The sequence below is a fragment of the Thamnophis sirtalis genome, unplaced genomic scaffold (assembly GCF_051295495.1).
Source record: "Thamnophis sirtalis isolate CommonGarterSnake01/CBP01778 unplaced genomic scaffold, rThaSir2_p1.2 scaffold_3, whole genome shotgun sequence".
NCBI classification, from domain to species: domain Eukaryota; kingdom Metazoa; phylum Chordata; class Lepidosauria; order Squamata; family Natricidae; genus Thamnophis; species Thamnophis sirtalis.
In genome coordinates, this window is record NW_028261383.1 from 172216013 (window position 1) to 172232747 (window position 16735).

The 16735-nt window shown below is 41.5% G+C and overlaps 1 protein-coding gene across 2 annotated transcripts in view; it reads right to left on the reverse strand.

Moving 5' to 3' along the window:
- Positions 1–385: 385 nt before the first annotated feature.
- RAVER1 (ribonucleoprotein, PTB binding 1) overlaps positions 386–16735 on the reverse strand; it is a 28728-nt gene continuing 12378 nt past the window's right edge. Inside the window, exons 3-15 of one of the 2 annotated variants that reach the window (XM_087710959.1) lie at positions 16026–16495; positions 13386–13577; positions 12769–12898; positions 11396–11496; positions 10823–10909; positions 9046–9160; positions 6943–7202; positions 5733–5826; positions 4538–4680; positions 4267–4344; positions 3251–3376; positions 1942–2025; positions 386–1297 (exon numbers count right to left, since the gene is read on the reverse strand). In XM_087710959.1, the coding sequence (XP_087567085.1) occupies positions 1151–1297; positions 1942–2025; positions 3251–3376; positions 4267–4344; positions 4538–4680; positions 5733–5826; positions 6943–7202; positions 9046–9160; positions 10823–10909; positions 11396–11496; positions 12769–12898; positions 13386–13577; positions 16026–16495 (2027 nt within the window). In that variant the 3' untranslated portion in view covers positions 386–1150. The remainder of the gene's footprint in view (positions 1298–1941; positions 2026–3250; positions 3377–4266; positions 4345–4537; positions 4681–5732; positions 5827–6942; positions 7203–9045; positions 9161–10822; positions 10910–11395; positions 11497–12768; positions 12899–13385; positions 13578–16025; positions 16496–16735) is intronic. The other variant, XM_087710960.1, reaches the window with a different exon arrangement.

Below are 16735 nucleotides of genomic sequence, written 5' to 3' on the forward strand. Positions count from 1 at the left end.
TGGGTGATGTGAATTTTAATATTGTATTTTATTTTTATTCTATTTTTTTTAAATTTTAAATGTTTCTTGTCTGTTGTGAGCCGCCCAGAGTCCGTATGGGAGTGGGCGGCATACAAATCCTAATAAACTTGAAACTTTCATGGTACTCATCCCTAAAAAAAAATGGGACCCTACTAGAAAAGTAGGCAGTGGCCGATTATCGGTTTTCAACAATTCCTTTTTGATTTGTGTGTGTGTGTGTATACACAAAAAGTTGACGCTACTCATATAGATTATTTTTCATGTAAGGCAGTTCTAGATCCAGATACATATGAGGCACAAGTATCTTTCAACCAATCATTAGTTTGCAGCGCATTCTCAATGAATAACACAATAGATGGTAAAGTTTGATATAAATATAGCTTTACTTTAAGAAAGTTGGTATCCAGCTGTTGACGGATTTCAAATCCAGCGACAAATACAGCAAACCAGCCAGTTATCTATAGTAAAAATATTGTAGCATGTTTATGAAACAGAAATAAGTCATTATACCAAAGCAGAAGTCTAAATCCCTTGGGGAGAAGGCCCCAGACTCCCACTCTCTCAAAATGAACCCTATGTAGGTCTCCTCTGAGAAAGGACAACATTGCCTATTCTGAATCTAAACAGGCTTAAGGAACTGATTGAGTTCTTCTTTGTTTCGTTTAAACCTGGATCTTGCCCAAACCACACTGGTTGGAGGAGGTTGTGCTTCTATCTATCCTCCCTTAACACAGCATTAAGGATTCCAATTATCAATTCAGTAGTTAGATAGTTCTGCCCAACTGCAGGCACCATATAAAAGCTGGATTCTATCAAAAAGTCCTATGTGTCACTCAGGAGTGTAACTGCAAGAAAACAAGTCACTCTAGAAAACAATGCGGCCAAAGATTGTCCCAGCCACAGAGGTTTGGTTTAAAAAGATATCAGATCACAGGATTAGCATTAGGACAATGGTTCAAAATAGACAACAAGATTGCAGCTGGCCTTAGAAGCATAAAGGTTTTATGGTTTTTTTACATACAAGCATTTAAAAAAAAAAACACTAAAATAAAACAGTAAAAATATTTTTACAAACAATATACACGTTGTTGGGGCTAGGGAGGATAAGAGTGCTTCACCAAGAAATCGATTAAAATATCCTCTTTCGCTTTAAATAGGAGTCTGCGTAGTGCCCTCCCAGGCCCTGAGAATGCTGGCCAATGTAGCTGCCTTCTGGACTAGGCTCTGGAGAGGGTAGCAGATGAGAAAAGGCTCGCTTTTGGCCTCCAATGGGAGTCTGCAAAAGAAGAACAAACATAGGAAGAAAAGAGAGAAGCAGGGCAGGGAAATAACAAGTTCAGGAGTGTTGGAATTCATTCCGGGTGTTTGTGTGCAGGGCAGTTTCTGCTGCCTGAAACACACAAACACAGGGATGCAAAAACATCGCACCAGAAACATCTTTCTGGCCTAACGGTCATAACTCACTATGCAGCCTCATGTAACAAGGACTATGTGAGCCAGTTACTCCCACACATGCCCTTTCTTCCCCCTATGCTGTGCTGTAACTTTCTATTCCCCCTCTCCCCCTCCCAATGCCACGCAGCTTGTAATCTTCTGTTCCTCCTTTGCCCACCCTTTGCCATGATGTGATTTTCTATTGGTTTATTTGTAGAATGCTGTGAACTTTTCATTAGTTTACTTGTACCATGTGTGATTATATATGCCTTTTGATACACTCCTTTTTGATGACGCTGTAACTAACTTTTTCTAATAAAAGAGCCCTTCGATGATCAGTCGAAGCTTTAGCTCATCCCGAGGAATTTCGTCTGGTGTTTTCCTTTTGATTAGGCAAGGACACATGAGCAGCCCACCAGTGTGGCGACAACACCGCACAGGAGAACCTCCAAATTTCAGAATTCCTTTTGGATTGAATCATCTCACCTTTGTGTAGCTACTGTGGGAAGGGCTAGTTGGTCCTAACCCATGGACATTCTCTCCTGTGCCCATTGGTGGCATCCCGATAGCCTGAAAGATAAGGAAAGAATCAAACCATTATTCGATTTAATTTAAAGGTTTCTGACACCTTGCTCAGGTATATAAATTGGGGAGAGGGACATAGGGGCTACTAGAAAATGTCCCCGAAAGAACCCTGGAGGCACACAAAAATTAGTAAACGTGTAGTCTGGATTCCAGCTATCACATACTCTGCCAAACTTTTCATTTCATTAAACAAACCTGAACATCAAATATTCCACTGGGTGAATACTTTCTTTTTTCTTTCTTTCTTACTATCGTATTTTTCGGAGTATAAGATGCACCTTTTTCCCTCAAAAAAGAGGGTGAAAAATCTGGGTGTGTCTTATACACTGAATGCAGCATTTTTGGACTCCCGAAACCCCACCCCACCCTTGTAAAAATGGACGTCCATAGCCTTTAGGCGGCTTCCAGAGTGCTCCTGGGGGCTGGGGAGAGCCGAGGTGGCGCAGTGGTTAAATGCAGCACTGCAGGCTACTTCAGCTGACTGCAGTTCTGCAGTTCGGCTGTTCAAATCTCACCGGCTCAAGGTTGACTCAGCCTTCCATCCTTCCGAGGTGGGTAAAATGAGGACCCGGATTGTTGTTGGGGGCAATATGCGGACTCTGTAAACTGCTTAGAGAGGGCCGAAAGCCCTATGAAGCGGTATATAAGTCTAACTGCTATTGCTATTAAAAATGAGTGAACAGGCTGTTTTTTGCTCATTCCCCCCCCCCCCCCGCCCCCAGGAGCACGCTATAAGCTTCCTAAAAGTTATGCACGTCCTTTTTTTTTTGACAAAAACAGGCCCATTTTCTTGAAAAACCTGCCGTTTTTGGGAGGTCTGCAGAGTGCAAAAACTTTTTTTAAAAAAATTTGCCTCTTCAAAATCTTGATGTGTCTTATACTCTGGTGCGTCTTATATTCCGAAAAATACAGTATATCCCTTACTGGTGGTATCCGAAACTGTTTTTGTAAGATATCATGTCTCTCTGTCTTCAGGTGTAAACACAAAAACAAGCAGGCTGTTGTCAAACCAGGCAACTGGTGGCCAAACACTGAGTTGTCTAGAGAAAAAACTGGTACTGTCATAGAAGACGGAAACTCTGAGTGGTGGTCCTGATGTTTTGAAGTAACCTTGGAGCAATGCGCAAGCAACTGCAATATGATATTGAAAGCTATCCAAAGTTAATTTGTACACAAACTTCCAATTACTTTAATGATTAAAAAAAATTACTTTGTTCAAGTGGCTTTGTCTAAGTCCAGCTTGAAGGCCACTTGTGAAATATGAGGTTGGAGACCCTGTATAGAATGGGGGCAATGGAGTTCCTAGATGGTTTTGCTCAAACCCAGGAGATGAGACCTGAAAGAGAAATTGGGTTGTGTTTTAGGTGCTTGCACGCAAACTGTCATATTTCAATATTTAGGAATTGTGCAAATGTAAACTTGTTGCTTTTCACTGACTGAAAGCAGAAATAGGCACTCGGCATCTGGATTTTACACCAACATTTTTATAGTTTCACTATGAAGTCTACACGTGATACTATAGAACAGTGATGGCAAACCTTTTCCTTACAGCGAGCCAAAATTGCGCGCATGAGCGCTATCTTGCGTATGTGCCCACTCAATCTCCCCACCCACCTGCGCATGCGACACACACCCTCCCCCGCATGCACTCGCGATCCCTCCCCAGGCTCTGGAGGCTTTCCTGAAGCCTGGAGAGGGTGAAAATGGCTTCCCCCGGCCCTCCGAAAGGGCGAAAAATCAACTGGCTGGCACACACGTGCGCTGGAGCTGACGGCTAGCGTGCCACCAAATATAGCTCCACGTGCCTCCTGTGGCACACATGCCATAGGTTCACCATCACAGCTATAGAAGATCAAAAAGTGGGACTTTCTTGGCATTTGCTGTGTTCCTGACCAATACGTTTCCAGTATATACCTTACAACTTTCCTTCTCACCCATTCTTTGCTCCTTCTCCATTCTAGCTAATAATGGCTTCCTCTTAAATATTTCCTAAAATATATAATTATGCATAAATTGGTGATAGATCTATGCATATCACTGGCCTATACCGATGCTATTTTCCCCTCATATACATAATTGTACCATTTGGCTCCACAAGGAACAGGGGTAACGGACTGAATAGCAAAAGGAGAAGGAACAGATACAGAAATTGGCAGCTTTTTAAGGAGCTCCCTAAAATCTGGTTCATTTTAATTAGTGGACAGTTTTTATACAACTAATGTTTACCTTTTGCTTCTTATGTGCAAATACGCTTTGCTGCGATGATGTCTCTCTGGCCTGGGGATATATTCGTGATACCAAGTCCTTTTGAAATAAGAGAGAATAGATCTTTTCAAGAAACTTTTGCTACCGCCAAAGACAAATATGGTCCTGAAACATTCACTTAATATTTTATATGTTCACTAATGAAAAGCAAAAACCTATGCATGCCTACATGTCCATCTGTCCCCCCCAGTTTTCCAACTCTGATAATCACAAACAATTTACTAATACTCACAGGCTGATAGTCAAATGCAGAATTATCTTCTGATTGACTAGATGAGGGCAAGAGAAGATCAGACATGGATGCCTGTTGCATTCTGGGATTGGAAGCATTGCCAAGTGCACCGGTCTTCGGATTGAATGTTTTATTAGTTCCACCTGCAAGTAAAGTGAATATGCAGTAATAAGACTACAATCCCTTTAGATCAGTGTTTCTCAACCTTGGCAACTTGAAGAGGCCCGGACTTCAACTCCCAGAATTCTCCAGCCAGCATTTGCAAATGTTATTAACTTAAGAACTGCAATGATTCACTTAACGACTGTGGCAGGAAAGATCATAAAATGGGGCAAAACTCACTTTAGCAACAAAACATTTGGGCTTAATTGTGGCCACAGGTTAAGGACTATCTGTACATGGTGTGGCAGAAAGAACTATCAAGTCACTACAGCCCCTCAAAAGCATGAGAAGGAAGCATAACCAGAGAATGTAGAACAAAGGGCTTTCCGAGAAAGATGGTTTGAAATCTCTACCTGGTGGAGCCTGCAATCCTGCTCAGTGGCGTATTCATTTCTTTCCTAGCTTCATCATATGCAATTAGTTCAATATTTTAGGTAATTGTAGTATCACAATGTTTGTGAATCTGTCCTCTAAAGTGTAAACCGATTTCCTCCCAGCTTTAAAAAATCTGCACATCCTATTAATTTAATTAATTAATTAATTTAGCAATCCAAATAAAATATGTACCCATTTGCTAAAGAACTTCTGAATTATGCTATGATCCCAATTTCTGAGATACCATTCCTGAAACCATTCTTCAGCAGAAAAATCTTTAGTTTTTAATCCTTTAAGTTGTTTAACATTGTTTATGTAGGAGAGCATAAGGCATTCAGAGTCAGTGGATGACCAGAGTGGCATATAAACCTAGTAAAATAAGTAAACTAAAAAAGTTATATAATCCCGAACTTAGCAAAGAAAGCTAGGATGGGAGGATGACAGCTAAGGAATAAATAGAAAAACAGAGAATAAACCCAAACCCATGTTTGAAAGTATTATTCCAGAACAGTCTTTTCCCACTTGCATCCTTCAAAAATTGGGAACTGCAACATCCAAAGTTCCCATCTATTATTTTTTTTAAATATTGGCCAAACATGATTTTAGTTGGGGAGCAAATATTTTCTCTTGGTTTCCCTCTCTGCCAATCACTGCTTACCTCCAATCTTATTTCTAGGGAGAAGACTGTGCAGATTTAGATATGGATTGAGTGGAATCTTGAAGTCTTTCGGTGGCTCTCCCAGGAGAGAAACCTGTAAGGAAAACTGCAATAGTCACCATTTCCAGGAAGTAGCAACACATAAAATCTCCACATTCTTAGTAATTAAACGAACAAAAAAAACCTAGGTAGTTATCGTTCATTCCAGCTCTATAAATTGTACCATGAAAGTAGTTGTTTTGCATGCACTCAGATTTTAATGTCTGCAAATATCATGACTAATTGTGCTGGGGGACTTCAACCTGCCATCTCTAGGCGAACACTCTGACGGGGCTCAGAAGTTCATGGCTTCCATGGACTTGACCCAAGTAGTTCAGGGTCCGACTCATAGAGCGGGACACACGTTCGACCTCGTATTTCTCTTGGGGTAGTGGAGACATGATCTTAAATTAAGGGGAATAGAGATCTTGCCCTTGTCATGGTCAAATCACTCCTTGTTGAGGCTTGACTTTGGGAAGCTACTCCCCCATTGCAGGGAGGTGGAACCGATTAAGTGGTTCCGCTCCAGGCGCCTGATGGACCTGCTGGGATTTCAGAAGGAGCTTGGAGTGATACCTGACTCCCTTGCCCGCAATCTGGCAGAATCCTTGGTCGCCGCCTGGAATACTAAGGCGACTGAGGCGCTGGATCGGATTGCGCCTTTGCGGCCTCTCTGCGGCAGTGGATCCAGGAGGGCACCTTGGTTTACAGAGGAACTCCGGGAGATGAAGCGCCAAAAGAGACGCCTAGAGCGACGCTGGAGGGCTAGTAACTCCGAATCCGACCGAACACTATTAAAAGCCTTTAATAGGACTTATAGTGGCGATACGGGTGGCAAAATGTGCACATTTTTCCGCTCTTATTGCGTCTTTTCTGTAAGCCGCCCGGAGACCTCTGGGATTGGGTGGCCTATAAATCCATTAAATACAATACAATAACTATAAAATCAAAACAAAACAAAGAATCCTTAATGAAAATAAATCTGCAAGGAAAGGGGAGCATTAGCCAGTGCACCGGGCAAAGAGTTCTGTCACAAAAAATAAGAGTTTCTTGTCTGTCCTACTTCTAAATGACTACAGTAAATAATGATAAAATTATGCCGTTAAATAAATGTTCAGATTTTCAGTAATATAGGCAGGTGTTGAATATTAAACTTGGTGGCCCTACTTACATTAGCTAGTTGAGGACCCTGAGGACCATTGTCTGCTCCGTTATCAGAGGGTTTCTGAAGCCCACTGATCATAGATCCCAAAATGGAGGTAGTGAGACCCTGTAGGCCAGGTAAAGTCAGGGGAGGAGCCTGGGTCCCCATCGCAGCATTCTCCCTCTCCATCACCAATGGTCCCAAGAAAGAGGGCAAGGACACGTTTGCAGAAGGCAAGATAGTAGATTTCACAGTTCCTGGGGAAACATCCACTGGCACAGAACCACCTGGGGAAACAGGAATCCAGTAAAGAGTACATTCCAAATGATAGCTATGAGAATTAGATAGCAGGGCTAAGGCATCAGTCTACTTACTGAACAAATGGATCACCATTTGAGGGGCAGCATTTTAAGGAGCATTTAATAGCAAATCCTGATATTGTCCAGTCTTTATAAGCAACTTTAGAAATAGGGGCCTCACAGGTTATTCATGAATTCTTGCCAATACAAATAATAGTAATGGAAGTAATAGAAAACCCTTAGTTCTGTATCCACATATAAAAGTATATTTTTAGTCATAATCTATTCACCTGCTGCAGTGACGTGTGGTGAGGTTTATGGCTGGTGAGGCAGTCCTCTCCCGCGAGACCCCACTGACTAAAGCACTTTCTTTCACCCGCCTGTGCTCGCGGCAGCCCGCTGGGCTGCCGCGAGCTCAGGCGGGCAAAAGAAAGTGCTTTAGTCAGTGGGGTCTCGCGGGAGAGGAGAGAATGTCTGAGCATTGCATTTATTAAAGAAAAAAAGGAAATTTGAAGGAAAAGAAGGAGCGTGGGGTGGAGGGCATGAGAAACGGAGAAAGAGGAGGAAGAGTGAGCGCGACGCTGCAGCTTTAAACAGAATGACAGAGTTGAAGCCACTAAAAATGCGCCCTCTACTGTGAGGCAGGAGAACTGCGTGCCTCAACTACCTCGGGATTTTTTAGGCTTTTAACCCTCGCTTAACTCTGCTCGAGCGCCTAAAAAGTCAGACTAGATGAGGCATGCAGTTCTCCTGCCTCATAGCAGAGGGCGCTTTTTAGAGGCTTTTTTAAACAGGCAGTCATTCACGGTGTGGCAGCAGCTAGCTAGCCTAACCTCAGCACTCGCCTTCTCCCGTTTACATTTTTTTCCCTTTTCATGATTGACAGTGGTGAGGCCGTGCCTCCCCTGCCTGCACATCACTGACCTGCTGTACTTTAAGGCTAAAAAAGTCACCTAAATTTGTGTTTGTATTCATAGTCTATTCAGCACAATATTCTTTTTCAGACAGTCGGGGGACAGAAAGGGCAGGAATTTACAGAACTATAACATTCTATAGAACTCCCACCAATAGAACTTTCACCAAGTTTCTGAGAAGAGCAGCAAAAACTGTACTGAAATCCAGGGCAAAATCAAAACGAAAGTATCAATTTCCATCTGAAGGGCAACCCACCACTATCTAGTCAACTCAAATAAGTCTCTTCACTTAAGCGAGTGAAAAGTTAACTTGAGTGAGAAAACGAACCATTCCAACATCTTGCTATGAGACTGCAGGAATCTTCTGCAATCTATATCTTTGTTTATGAAGAGTTTAGAGTTTAGAGTTTTATTTCATTTGTATGCTGCCCTTTTCCCTGAAGGGACTCAGGGCGGCTCACAACTCAAGCAAGGGAAGGGGGATACAGACCGTTGACAACAACACAAAACAATACATAATTAAAAAGCGCAACAATCATACCATTCGAGATAGGGGCAATGATTCTTTAGCCCCAGGCCTGTCGGAACAGCCAGGTTTTTAGGGCTATGCAGAAGGCCTGGAGGGTGGTGAGGGTGCGAATCTCCACGGGGAGTTCGTTCCAGAGGGTCGGAGCAGCCACAGAGAAGGCTCTCCTCCAGGTAGTCGCCAGTCGACATTGGCCAGCGGATGGAATTCGGAGGAGGCCTAGTCTGTGCGATCTAATCGGTCTGGTGGAGGTAATTGGCAGCAGGCGGTCTCTCAAGTACCCAGGTCCAATACCATGAAGGGCTCCAAGAAAACCTCCATGTCTACTGCTTAAAGCCTGTGTACAGATTGGAAGCTTTTTTTAATAGGACAACCACAACTAAGAACTTACTTGAGGACATCTCTCCTAATAACTGATTTCCGGCCTGAGAAGCTGGAGGGTTTGACATTCCCATCGTATTGTGTTGCAAGGAACCATGAGGAGACTCTCCCAAGATTCCAGGTTTCTGCAAAAAAGACAAGAGGTTTCAACAATTGAGATTACATGCATACATCATGCATTAAAAATCACACAAAACCAAACTGTAAGCCTGCCAGAAGCAGCGAATGTCAAAGCAAGGCAATGCCAAAAATGAACTAAACAGAAAGAAATATAGCCATGCATACTTCAAGTGACTTGGGGTGGTCTACGAGAGAGACAGAAACCGGATCCTGTAAACTTACATACCACGTAAAACATCTGGCAGAGGAGTGCTAATATGTTGCTGCAAGTTTTGAAAAAAACAGAATACTTGGAGGAAGGAAGTGTCCTGATGACTTTAATATCTCCATTTAAAATTTTAACCCCTTTGTGGAGGGGAAGACCTTGACTGAGTTTAGCTGCCACAAACAGTCTAAATTGCAGTATTTAAACAGGATCTAAACAGGCAAGATTCCACAGTACAAGTGGTTAGTTTAGTATCTCAATTTGTTCACTACTTTGAAGGGTTAAACTGCAGTACCAATCATTTTTTGACAGGTATAATTGACATTTCAAAGTTAGTTCCAAAAGTTCTGATTGCCATTTCCTTCCATTGCTATAATAATAAGTGCGTTCTATCTCAAAACCAAACTGTAAAGCTATATCTAGATCCTAAGGAAGCTAGAATATTAAGAAAAACACAGGGATGCATCTTGAATCCAATCCCATTAAATATGATACTATCCAGAGGCTCTTAAAAATAGAAATGTATTAAACAGGTCTGATATTTTTGTCTGAAATTAAGAACAACCTCTCATTCCTTAAGAATGGGGGAGAGGGAGATACTACATTTTTCTGAAATAGCAACCCATGAAGGATGTGTGTGTGTGTGTGTGTGTGTGTGTGTGTGTGTGTGTGTGTTGTATTTGTGCTGATAAATAAATAAAGGGAGACTAGTATAGATCTATTTCAAGCTATTTAGCTCTCATCAGCTAGCCATACCCTTACTGGGATTAGAACCTGTGCTAATGAGAGCTGATGAGAGCTAAATAGCTTGAAATAGATCTATACTAGTCTCCCTTTATTTATTTATCAGCACAAATACAACACAAATGTAACAAAGGCAACAGTAAAAATATTGGGTTTCTGTTTGGATGGTGTCTTGTGACGAGCCGATGGACAGAGAATGGAAGCAGTGAGCTTCCTCCCATATTTGGGCATACCAGGGGTATGTATATATTTATTTATACAAATCTTTATGGTTTATATAATGTACAATGTCTCACTGGTTCAGTTAGCTGATAGGATAAAATCTATTATCTCCGGAATCACAAAGTACGCAATTTTGACTACACAAAGCTGCGCTCAAAGAGATACACAGGTAATAAAATAAGCCTACATACTGCATTAAGATATTCTTAGCATCCTTTGCTTTTTGAGGATCCATAATGGGCTTGTATTAAAGACATACACAAAGTTATGGCAAGAAAGCATGCTAGTTACTTAATACTACGTTAAACATTAAATTCCTAGGCTACACGCTCTGAAATTAAAAGTTCAGTAACACACTGTACGTCTTCTGCATTGAGGCCACGGTATGAGAAAGACTGGAAAATGGTCACTGCAGTGCACCTTCCACTGAGCACAAACACTACACACATCTGCACACAATCAGCATATTTCCACACAGACCAAGCCTCGCACTCACATGGAATATGGTCTGGTTTTCCTTGTTCTGCAGGAGCTGTGCCCAGACCTGGTTTTGGACTAAGAGCAAGTTTCCAAGAAATGCCTTCTGGAGCAGAAAGCACAGAAAGTCCAAAAATAAGAAATTGAGAAATAACTAAAAGCTAGAAAAGCTATTGAGAAAGAGATGATTAGAAAGCAAAGCTTACAATGCAACTTTTTTTCTATTTTCATATATGCCAGTGCCTAAGGACATTCCGATCACTACATGCAATACTGCAAACTGCTGTATTTTACACTAATAGCAAAACTTAGTTGCAGCTGCTGAACATACAACTAGATTGCTTTGACTTGAAAGACTATAAAATTTGGTTTTACACACACACACATACACACAGAACACACTTCCACCTACAAAAGTAACTCTTGAGAAAGAACTGAGTCATACATTTGCACGAGCACTTTAGAACAAGGTATTCTGTGCCTCGTTTTCAAAAATGTGAACAGTGAGATAAGCAGGTATGTACAGCAACCATTCTGTGACAAAAAAAAATTAACATTTTTTTTCTACTTGTACCCTTGGAGAACAAGTCACCTGCTGTGCTTGTGTTTGATTCTGGAGTGCCAGCTGAAGTTGAGCTGTGAAGAGAGCTGGGTTGGTTAGAAGGGAGACTGCTGGTGGTGCGCCAAGGATTCCTGAAAGAAAATCATTATAGTTTATTTCATCCTATTAGGAAAAATGGCAAGGCAACCTACCAATATTGTAAAAAATATAAGCAAATTTTGAAATTCTTAGTCATTAGAGGCTCATAATATCGGTTCCACCACAAAACCACGGACGACAAAATCGCGGTCGACGAAAGTGCGTATGTGACGTCATCACAGCGCGACGAAAAAGATAGAAAAAAGTAAAAATAAAGCGAAAACCTTACCCTAACCCCCCCAAACCTAACCCTAACCCTTAACCTAACGAAAAACGTAACGCTAACCCTTAACCTAACGCTAAACGTAACGCTAACGCTCTAAACCTAACCCTAACCCTAACCCTTAACCTAACCCTGACCTTTATGTGAATCGGCTTGCTGTAATTTAATTTTTATTTCAATTTTTCGATCTTTTTCGTCGCGTTGTGATGACGTCACATACGCGATTTCGTCGCCGGCGCTTTTGTGGAACGCGGTTTTGACGGGTCACGATAATATCTTATCGAGTTTGGCTTTTGATTTACTGAATTTGAATGCCTCCTCCCTCCAAAAAAAAAAGTTTCTCTTAATGTTATTGCTTGATAGCGTTGGCACATTCACATTGGGTAGCCTTACGACGAGTTTTAGTAATAGTTTGGCTTTGCCTAATAAAAATGAGAAATGTATACATTCGAAGAAAGAATGTCTTAATCTACTGAGTAAGTCTAGGAAGGACTGAAATGCTTCACAAAAATGCTGTATGGCATAACCCATACAGCACTTTGTTTTTCTAAGCCATATTACTGGTTAGCTTAGAACAGGGGTGTCAAACTCAAGGACTGTGGGCCAGATTCAGCCCACATGGTCCTTAGATCTGGCTCATGGACCACCCTGAAAACAGTGAAGGACCGGCCCATGGTGCTTCTTCCAGCGAAAATGGAGCTCCCCCCCCCGAGCTTCGTTTCCCCTGGCAAAGGGCTGCAGGAGGTAGTCACAGATGAAAACGGACGTCCACCTGGCCACACAGACACTCCCCCCCCCCCAGTTCAAACACAACACTGATGCGGCCCTCAACGAAATCGAGTTTGACACCCCTGGCTTAGAACATCAGAAACCAAGCCTAGCTGATAAGTCCTAAGTATTTATGCCATACTGATTTTTCTAATTCAGATAGTGAGAGGAAATCAAGCTTTATCAATGGAATTATATGCTGGAAGCTTATAAATATCACATTGGTCAAGTCCCTAAGTAGCTTTCAGACTCAGAATTCTTTAACTGAACTTGCCTTGCTTTCCTCCAATGGCTCCATGAAGTAGGGGGTTGAGTAAGAGTTGGAGAGACGAAGGATTCCCCAAGCTGTTCAGAATCTGAAGAAGATTGGGTTCGGGTAGAAGCCCTTTACCACGGTTAAGTGCCTGAAAAAGATAACAGCAGAATCAAAAAGGTATCTGGATTCTTTGGCAGAGAAAGAAATGTGCATTCATAGCTCTTATAGGCAGGAAGAAAGCATCCATGTGCAAGCTGAAGATTTAATTATTGCAGCAATGTGATGCATTAGTCAATCTTTTGGGTTATTTTAATCGACGAAAAAAACTTCTAGTTCCTGCAAGATGCATTTTGTGTTACCTCTTGAGGGGTGGCAGGAAATATGGCTATCATTATCAAAATACTTGATAATACAGGTGACATCAATAAAGAGTAGATCATGACTAAAAGACAACTGATGAAAATACGAGTGTTTGTTAATAATGAAAATGAAGAGGCCTGTGGTATTCACCAAGATGCAGAGCTTGTTCCAGGCCAAAATAAAATTATTAAAATAACAAAAGCATATGACATATGGCATTGATTAGCAAGAGACAAATTATATACAGAATCAGGACTGCAAGAGCTGAGACTTACTGTTGCTTGGGCAGCTATCAGAGCAGCTAGCATACTTCGTCCAGCTGGGCCCGGAGCACAGAAAGAGACTCTGATATGGTTCCCAGCAAGTAGAAAGCCATCGGTAGCCTGCTGAACCATCTCTGCTATCTCAGCTGACTCATATTCCAGGACTGCAAAGCCTTTCAGCTGCCCATCCTGACCACATGCCAGCTGTATGAAAAGTGGGGGTGGGGGGGAACAGCACTATGAAAATGACCTAGTTACTTCATGTTTTTAATGGAATTAGTTGGGAGAAATAAGCGGGCTGACTTCACATATCTCATTAAGCTATAATATTGTTCATATTGCTTTGTTTTTGGCTGAGCACACTGTTGGCACCCAGCCAAAGGATCAGACAGTTGAATATAAATATAATCAATATAAATATCAAAGACACATGTTCTGAAAAATGGAGGCTAGAGAGATAAGAGCTCCAGACTTTCCTGGCTTAATGCCTTTTGGGTGCTGCAACTGACTTCGTCCTCACTGCAAAAGTCTCCAGTGTAATCAAAACATTCCCCAGAAGACATATATTTTGTTTAAATAAAATATTAAGCAAAATATTGCAAGGAAATGAAATTGCATCTGAGCTAGAGTGTCTTTCACCCTTTTCAATCCTGTTTTTTTAAAACCTTTGCTTCTGAAATTACACAAGGACTGTAACTAAATTAAGTGCTGTGTCAACAGAAGCATTATGCACATAAAATAAATGCTCATCTTTTTGTATGTAAGTGTCTAAGCAAAACCTTCAACCGTTTCTTATTGAACATTCATATCAAGAATAATTTGCAATCAACATGTTTTGTATATCATTCAAATAAACAATGTGGCTTCTTTCATTCTGGCTCATGTATGTGACGTGTAACCCATGGTTTACGACATAACATGTAGGTTCATCCCTAGTCTGGTTATTCATGTAGCAGATATTGTCCATATTGTTATTATTAGGTGGCCATAAAGGTAACGCCAATAACATCATCTGTTCAAAAGTTGTTTGGCAAACATAAACCAATTAGAGGGGAACAAAGCTGCAGAATCCATGCAAAAATGAATATATTTAAGGATTAATTTCTAACTCTACTGTTTAGTGAAATTCTTGAAACGGAGAAGCAAATGCTAAGAATTGGGAGGTCTAAGGAATGGTAATTTCTACAGTCACTCAATTATGCTTCTATGAAATATCCCCATCTATTAATATGTGCCTCTCTTATCCATATACCAATATACTGTTGGATCGCAAGAGGCCTGTGATTTTGGGGCTCCTTTTAACAATGAAAAACATGTCAGTGCTGAGATATAGGTGGGGATTTGGGGGAATCTTTAAATTATATCAGGCCCATTTTAGTGTTATTCTATATACCGTATGTGCATTTGATTAAATTATATGCCATCAAGCCATTGTCAATTCCTAGTGACCAAATAGGTAGATTTTCTCCATGAAAATTATGTATACCCTGTTTCCCTGAAAATAAGACCTCCCTGGATAATAAGCCCAATCAGGCTTTTGAGCACATGCGCTAAAATAAGCCCTCCCCCAAAATATTGCAACACAGCAGCAGCCATGAAGTGACCACACTCGCAGCCTCCTGCACCTCAAAAATAATAAGACCTCCCCGAAAATAAGGCCAAGTGCTTATTTCGAGGGTCAAAAGAAAATAAGACCCTGTCTTATTTTGGGGAAAACACGGTATTTCTTTGTTGATTCTTGAACATAGTGTTGCCAAAATCTGATAAATAGCAATAGCAATAGCAGTTAGACTTATATACCGCTTCATAGGGCTTTCAGCCCTCTCTAAGCGGTTTACAGAGTCAGCATATTGCCCCCAACAACAATCCGGGTTCTCATTTTACCCACCTCGGAAGGATGGAAGGCTGAGTCAACCCTGAGCCGGTGAGATTTGAACAGCCGAACTGCAGAACTGCAGTCAGCTGAAGTAGCCTGCAGTGCTGCATTTAACCACTGCGCCACCTCGGCTCAAAAGCCTGATTGGGCTTATTATACAGGGAGGTCTTATTTTCAGGGAAACAGGGTATACATAATTTTCATGGAGAAAATCTACCTATTTGGCCGCTAAGAACTGACAATGGCTTGATGGCATATAATTTAATCGTAAAGCAATGAACGTTTCCACAAACGGCAAGAAAGAGGTTTGTAAACATTCAGTTCTCTCCAATTTTATAGCAAAGAGACTTCCAATTATTGGGAAATGCACATTTTCTTTTAAGCTTAGAAAATTCCAGATGTTTAAGGCAGTGTTTTTCAACCTTGTCAATTTGAAGTCCTGTGGACTTCAACTCCCAGAATCCCCCAGCCAGCATAGCTGGCTGGGGAATTCTGGGAGTTGAAGTCCACAGGACTTCAAGTTGACAAGGTTGAAAAACACTGCCTTAAGGAATTAGGACAAGGAGAAGAAGCTAGCTTCCTTATTGGACAGGGTGTACATTCTGTTGCATTCATAAGAGCAATCCATATTTAATTACAGCTTGACAAGGGATAAGCAACATAATTTAGAAACTTGGGAAAAGGAACCTACATAGGGAGCATCATTTAGTCATGTAGAGTTGTTGGGATGCTACATAATTACCAGAAAAGCAGCTCCCCACAACTAAGATCCTTACCTGGCAGAATGTTGGAGGACAGATGGCGGAGAAGGTCTGCTTGAGTTCTTCAAGATCATTATAACCGTGGGGCAATTTATCTACACAGAGGCATTTTGAGTGGATAAGGTCTAGAGTCAACTGGTTGACATCTATCCAATGAACATACAGAGTCCGCGTTCCCAGCTGCTTGCCCAACAGGTCAGACTTTGCTCTGGCTGCCGAATCCTTTTTCATGTATTCCACAAAACCGTAACCTTTCGAGTGTCCCCTTTTCTCACTGTATACCAAGAAGCAACGCTCTAAGTTCCCAAACGGCCGGACCAGGTCTTCAAACTGTTGCTGCGTATAAAGGTGGGGCAGATTGGCAATGCACAAGAGGGCATCTGTGGGTTGTAGTTGCACTGTGATTTCCTTGTCTCGCAGGGTGCTCAAGTGAAATTTCTTAATGGCCGATTCTGCCTGTTCCCCGTTCAGTAAGGTGACGAAAGCTGCAAGAAAAGGAGGACGTGAAGGCAATTGGCAAAACGCTCCACAGCAAACATATACAATAAGCAAAGCTCTCTTGAAGATTTCTGGCAGAACGTTTATGCAATTATAAACAAATGGTCTTCCTCAACTAGTCAGAGAGAAAAAAAATCACTTTGTGTTTCCATAGTGTCTGGACAATAAACACTTTCACAAAGTCGTCAAGCGTGGTTGATTTTTTCTTTTCCTTTTCCTTTCCTCCC